Source organism: Manihot esculenta, chromosome 8, assembly GCF_001659605.2.
Source record: "Manihot esculenta cultivar AM560-2 chromosome 8, M.esculenta_v8, whole genome shotgun sequence".
Lineage (NCBI taxonomy): Eukaryota > Viridiplantae > Streptophyta > Magnoliopsida > Malpighiales > Euphorbiaceae > Manihot > Manihot esculenta.
The window spans coordinates 34,317,726-34,324,492 of record NC_035168.2 but is presented as its reverse complement, the minus strand read 5'-3'; the positions used below and the strand labels follow the sequence as shown (position 1 = coordinate 34,324,492).

The 6,767-nt window shown below is 34.8% G+C and overlaps 1 protein-coding gene across 2 annotated transcripts; it reads left to right on the top strand.

The window, feature by feature from the left end:
* LOC110621156 (pyruvate dehydrogenase E1 component subunit beta-1, mitochondrial) lies at window positions 1–5,228 on the top strand. Of its 2 annotated transcripts, none has more exons than XM_021765277.2 (16): window positions 1–165; window positions 380–439; window positions 582–635; window positions 837–917; window positions 1,013–1,039; window positions 1,164–1,226; window positions 1,331–1,417; window positions 1,532–1,657; window positions 1,872–2,005; window positions 2,100–2,172; window positions 2,292–2,357; window positions 3,851–3,889; window positions 3,975–4,099; window positions 4,185–4,299; window positions 4,633–4,729; window positions 4,816–5,228. In XM_021765277.2, the coding sequence occupies exons 2-15, from the start codon at window positions 416–418 to the stop codon at window positions 4,699–4,701; spliced, it is 1,083 nt and encodes a 360-aa protein (XP_021620969.1). In that variant the 5' UTR covers window positions 1–165; window positions 380–415; the 3' UTR covers window positions 4,702–4,729; window positions 4,816–5,228. The 2 variants fall into 2 exon arrangements, with proteins under 2 accessions (XP_021620969.1, XP_021620970.1); XM_021765278.2 differs by having other exon boundaries at window positions 1–257.
* Window positions 5,229–6,767: the final 1,539 nt, after the last annotated feature.

Genomic DNA, 6,767 nt, shown 5'->3' with positions numbered 1-6,767 from the left:
TCTGAGCTAGCATAGCAATGAGCTAAAATACGTAATTTCTTTTTACTCTATTTTAACAGAGAGTAAGAAATCGATAAAAACGAGCAGTGAAGCAAAAGTGTCGATCTGGCACCGGAGCGCGTCCTTTTTCCATCTTCGAACTGATTCGATCTGTCTCGACCAAAGGTGTCTATCTATTGCCCTTTTCCATCTTAAACTTCTTCTGGAATTCTATTGATTCTGCCATAGCCGCCTCTTGCTCTGGTCCCTGAATCTAGGTTTAACTCAGTTTTCGAATTTATTGCTCATTTGACTTCATACCTAATTTTAGGCTCTGATTTTATTGTCGTTTATGGAGTTGTAGTTGGTATTGATTGTTACTGTATGTCGATTGGTGCAGAACTCGAGTGAAAGTTAGTAGAAGAAGAAGAAAAGTATGTTGAGAATTATAAGGCAAAAAGTGAGTGCTCGACGGCTCTCCTCTTCTGGTGTTATGATTTTGTGTTGTTTTATGAAATTTCGAGGTGTATCTGCTTGATTTATCTTTTTGTTTATTTTGATTTTTGATTCTTTTTTGGCTTGCTTTGTGGCAATCTTTGCAGAGGATTCTGCCTGCGGCTTCATCATTGAGGGGTTACTCATCCGCTTCTAAACAGGTAGAGAGAAAGAGGGAAGGGACAAAAAAAACCCGTAGCTCTTCCTTTTTATTTGGGTTTTATCATGTTTTAGTAGACCTTATTTAGTTTAATTTTTTGCTTAGATATCTTTCAAAGAACATGACTCTTTCCTCGAATGCATGTCTTAGTTTCCCATAAATGTTAATCATTTCGTGAAAAAAAAAATGTAATTATATACAGATGATGGTTAGAGAAGCTCTGAACTCTGCTCTTGATGAGGAAATGTCAGCTGATCCTAAAGTCTTTTTGATGGGAGAAGAGGTGAAAATGAGAATAACTGGAATGCTATTCTTATTCCTTGTTATATGTTTTCATAATTTCTGTTCTTATGTATTTTTGTTTCATATTGAATGCAGGTTGGGGAATATCAGGGCGCATATAAGGTCACAAATTTTCACCCGTGATCGTTGAGTTATATTCGTGGTTTTCTTCATTTCTATATTTGTTTAAGATTTCTTTTTCCCCCAATGTCTGATGACAGGCCTTTTAACTTTCTGCTTTTTATAGATATCTAAAGGGCTTTTGGAGAAGTATGGTCCTGAAAGGGTTCTTGATACTCCAATTACTGAGGTTACTTTTGTTTCTTGATTTTACTAGTATTGCCGTAATGAGCTGTTGTTTCTCAGTGATAGTTGTTGACTCCTCAATCATTTATGTTCTTCCTTCTTTTATAGGCTGGATTCACCGGCATCGGAGTTGGTGCTGCTTACTATGGTCTTAAGCCAGTTGTTGAGTTTATGACTTTTAACTTCTCTATGCAGGTTAGTAGGTTCCTTCTATGTGCTGTATGCAGTTTGTCAATACATTGTCCTTGGAGATTTTCTGGTTTAATGTTGTAGCTGAATGTTCGATAACTTTGTGTGTGTTGTATGCAGGCAATTGACCATATCATTAACTCTGCAGCAAAATCATGTTACATGTCTGCTGGCCAGATATCTGTGCCTATAGTTTTCAGAGGACCAAATGGTGCTGCTGCAGGAGTTGGGGCTCAACACTCTCAAGTATGGATCCATGCTCTTTTTCTACTTGTCATTTTCTTTCTCTGTGTGCATGTGTTTTTTATGATAATTATCTTCTTAGTTTAGAGTTCACAACGCTTGGAAGTTGTAGTCGGGCTTGTGCTAAGTTTTAAATTATCTGCCCTGAATCCGGAGGCATATTTTGAACTCTTTTTATGAAGGGTCATTGATGAAGTGCTGTTGGGTTGTTTTGCAGTGTTATGCTTCATGGTATGCCTCCTGTCCTGGGTTGAAAGTGCTGGCCCCTTACTCATCTGAAGATGCTCGTGGATTGCTGAAAGCTGCCATAAGGGACCCTGATCCTGTGGTTTTCCTTGAAAATGAGTTATTGTACGTAGCTTTTAATAAATGCTAACCATAATGTTATTTCAATGACTATATTATGTTTAATGGTGGGTGTGTTGCTGGATGTATTATGCTTCAGATATGGTGAGTCGTTTCCTGTTTCAGCTGAAGTACTTGACTCTAGTTTTTGCCTTCCTATAGGAAAAGCCAAGGTATCCATTCTGAAGTCTGGAAGATTATTCTTCTCAATGTTTATGCAGTTGGTTACTGTCTCATTTTATTTTTCTTTTATCTGCATAAGATTTAAATGATCTGTTTCTACTTTCAACAGATTGAGAGAGAAGGAAAGGATGTGACAATCACAGCCTTCTCAAAAATGGTGGGCTATGCTCTCAAGGTTTGTTTCCATTCCTTGAACTCTTCACATTGGAAATATGTGAGATCTGCATCTGGTGTTGTGTTATTTTTTGTGAAGTTTAAATTTAGCAGCTAGGTACACGCAGTGTTATTAGGGTGAGAGATGACTCTAAGGCAATAGGGTACTCATGGCCTCAAGCAAGAGATGACTTCTATGAAAGGAGGCGCCATATCCAAAATTTTCATATAGTATATATATGTGCACGCACACACGCATACACATTTGTTAACATAAACATGTCAAAATTTTCACTAGTTGTATAAGTAAAAAAAAAAAATCCAAAAAGAAAAGTTGCACTAATATTATTTAATATAGAAATATCATACTTGTTTATTTGCATAAAGACACATTTTTGTTTATAAAAACTAAAGAAATACATACTAGGACAAACCATCTAAAAAGATCAATTCATAAACAAATTAAAAATCAATGATACAACACTAATAAAAAAGCAATAACAAAAATAAACAACACCTATCTATAATTTCAACAGAGAAGACCAGAAAAAAAATGATGGTATTATAAAGAATAGTAACTGCTTCCATAGTGCCATTTTGGAAGGGAAGAGAGAATGGAAAAAGAAAAAAGTAGAAGGCAGGAAGAGGAGGAGGATGAGAGAATGGAATAACAGAAAAAAAAATATAACCCATCTGCTCTGGCTGCTGCTTCTTGCGACAGGAAGAGAGAAGAGAGAAGGAGAAGATGAGAAAAAGAGGGAGAAAGGAGACATACCTTGTTGCTTTCGTGAGATAGTATCTTCTTTTGCTGCTGGCTGGTGTTTCAGAGAGTATAGAAGAGCGAGGATTTATTTTTTAGTGTTTTAAAATATTTATAGAAAATTACAACTTAATATTTTTGCGAAGAGGCGGCGCCACAGTGGCCTGGCGCCTAGGGGCTGTGATGCGAGCTTCTCAGTGAAGGCCACCTTGCCTGGCGAAGGCAAGGCAAGGGAGTCGACCCTTGCCTCGTCTGGCACCAAGAGGCACCTTTAACAACACTCTGTACACAACAGATATCATCATGAGGATAAAAATGCAGAATCTGAAAAACGGGAAGTGCTCTGGAATTGTCATGTATTGAGAGACACTGAAGTAAAATTGTTGAATATGTAATTTTTTAACAGTAAAATGTAAAATGGGTAGGCATTATGTTGCCTAAGCAACAGGGGTTCAAGAGGTGGCAGCTTCATTATTGAGGGCCCCAAAATTGGATGGAATTGAATTTGAGTGCTGGGTTTATGGCTGTTCTTTGATTTAATGTTTCCTGTAATATTACACGCCCTGCTTTTCTAATGTTTATGCATTAATTTTATTGATGGTGCCTCCTCTTTTGGTACTTCTTTGTGTTGCAATCATTAGATGTATTTTGCACCCTCGTATATAGGGCTATTTGTTTGGAAACTTCCTAGTGCTATTAGATATATTTTTTTCCTCCCCTTCCTCACGGAAATGATTTAATTCTTTGCTGCACAGGCAGCTGAGATACTTGCAAAGGATGGAATCAGTGCTGAGGTAAACCAATGCTAAAAGTGGATAGTTCCGAAGCTAATCATTGTATTTCTAGTTCTGGGAAGTAATAACAATCTTGTTGATACAGATTATAAATTTGCGCTCAATTAGGCCACTAGATAGACCTGCAATCAATGCTTCAGTCCGGAAAACCAGCAGGCTGGTGACAGTTGAAGAAGGATTCCCCCAGCATGGTGTTGGGGCCGAAATCTGGTTTGAATCTCGTCACTGTTGTCTCTGTTATTGAAATAGTTGATATGTGTGTAACTACGAACTGTGCTTTTTATCGATTGAGCAGTGCATCTATTATCGAAGAAAGCTTTGGCTATCTTGATGCACCAGTTGAGAGAATTGCTGGAGCTGATGTTCCCATGCCCTATGCAGCTAATCTTGAGAGAATGGCTGTACCTCAGGTCGAACTTTTACCTGAAATTTCCTGGTTTGAGCATCTGCTGCATTGATGTGCTGCTATTGATGTTTAAATTCTTTCCGTTGCCTTTCTATTTCTATAGTTGCATTAACTATGTTGATGATGCTGTTTTTATAAAACTTAGTTGTTTGATATTGTAGTAACAGGACTAGTTATTTTAATATAGACTATTGTTGGAATTAATAGAAGTTTTGAGAATTTGTTTCTCTTGATTCGTTTTCTTATTGTTTTACATTACTAGGACTTGAAACACTTCAGATATTTATGAATGCCATTGGTAGGTAATCATTTTACTTTTGGCTCATGGTTTGTGTAGGTCGAGGATATAGTCCGTGCAGCAAAGAGAGCTTGCTACAGATCCAAGCCAATGGCTGCAGCTCAGTAATCCAGTCTAGAATCATTATTAAATTCAGGTTAGTCTCTCATATATATTTGCCACTTTTATACTTCAAACGCATCATATACATTTCCTTTGATGCTAAGGTTTTCTTTTTCCCAGGAATTCTGGAGAATGTAATTTTTGCCCCCTTATTTACACATTTAGGGAGGAACATCCCATTGAATAACTTGGGGAATGCTGAAGATGATGGTAGTTGTGGCTTTGTTTTGTCAAAATCGGGTACTTGATTAGGACCTATTTTATACTGAAGCCAGAATTTAACTTTACATGTCACCGAACTATATTACTGATGTTCAATAAGGAGAGTTTAAAATTGAATATGCGATAATGAAAGCACTTGAAATTGTCTGAGATAAGGAGAAGTCATCTTCCTGCAGTTTTTGGAAATATGCTAGGAGAGATTCTCTATTGAGTTTTATTGATGATGAACGAAAATGAAGTAGTGAGCTCAAATTTATGTTTGACAAAGTTGTGAGAATCGATTTAACTGTGTTATTTTCCTTTTGGTGGTGGGTTAATGTTGCTGTCGAAGTTTTGAATGTGAAGAGCAGTAATATTATTTTTTTATTATTATTTTAAATTGTTTTCTTCAGCCGCCGGTACGCCATATACCTTATTAGATTACCGCTTAAAAAATCAAGACGTGTGAATATAGAAGCAAGCATCAGAGCTTTTTGGGACCTGTGACCGGCTGCAGAGATCTCGGTAATGGTGGCGCCCTTGGTGGAGGCGACGGCATTACGTAACCTTTAATATTGGTGGGTATGTGCGTGCCGAATTTTGAAGACATCAAAATTTTGAAAATACCAATTTTGGTTCATTAAAACCTTTTTTAGTAGTTTAAGTTTGGCAAATGTATAAGTTGAACCTTTATAGATAACTTATAAAAGAGTTCAATTAATTTATTGACCTCTCGAATGAGTTTTAAGTGAAAATAATAAGGTTAGTTTCATTTTAATAATCATCATTATGTATAATATCCTTGCATGTGTAAGAGATTAATTAAATTTTGAAAGATTCCATTTGAACAGTAATGGTTGATTTGTGTCGATAACTATTCTCTAACAATGCAAAGCCACGTGCATCTGAGGGGGCAATTGTCTACCTTAATTTTTTTAAAAGTTCTTTTTTATTTTAAAATTAATGTTCCAAAATTTAAATAAATTGATATTTATAAAAAGAGAGATTATTATTTTATTTTTTCATAAAGAATAGAGTATTAAAATTTACCTCTTTACATTGAAATTTTGATTTTCCAACTGTTCTCTAGCAAATGTTCCACTTGGATGTTGTCCTGTTCCCACTGTCCCACTTGATCAATCGAAGTGCCCAAAGTTTCTGTTAGAGTTAAAAAGATAACAAAAAGTAAAGTCAAGAAAAGTGGCCACCGAAAAGGAAAGAAAAAAGAAAAAGGAAATGGTTGTTGGCAAATTAGGCGGTACCCAACTTAGAGGGTTGTTCTCTCTACAAGTATGGCCTAGGAAAGCTCAACTGAGGTGGATGAGAGCTTGTTTTAAAAAGATCAGGGATGGAAAAAGCAAAAAAAAAACAAAAACAGCTCAAGCACACCATCCAGGTATTTGGATGGGAGTAAAATAAAATAGGATTTTTGAAGTAGAATATGATAAAAAAAATTAAGAATGAAAAATAATAAATTAAAATTACTATTCACTTTCTATCTAATTTAAAGAGACAAGAGATAAGAAATAAATATAATAATTTTTTTTATAATTATTTATTTTTATTATTTATAAAAAATAAAATAGTAATAAATACATTAATTAGGTATTTCTAATACTAAATAGAAAAGTGCAGAGTATTTTAGAGTTTAATTTATTTGAAATTGAATTAAATCAAATTAAATCGATCTAATTTATTTTCAAAATTGATTCAATTTAATTTTTATAAATATTAAAATTTTAATTTTTAATTTATTTGATTCGTATGCTCACTTTACTTTTTGATAATAAATCACTTAATAATATTTCAGTAGGTCAATAACAATAAAAAAATTTAATAAATATAACTTAATATCAATTAAGATAAATATT

Coding starts and splice junctions, on each gene's coding strand:
- LOC110621156 (XM_021765277.2), top strand. CDS start 416: ATGTTGAGAATTATAAGGCAAAAA. Junction 1,040..1,163: donor AATATCAGGGCGCATATAAG/GTCACAAATTTT, acceptor TGCTTTTTATAG/ATATCTAAAGGGCTTTTGGA. Junction 2,006..2,099: donor TTCCTTGAAAATGAGTTATT/GTACGTAGCTTT, acceptor ATTATGCTTCAG/ATATGGTGAGTCGTTTCCTG.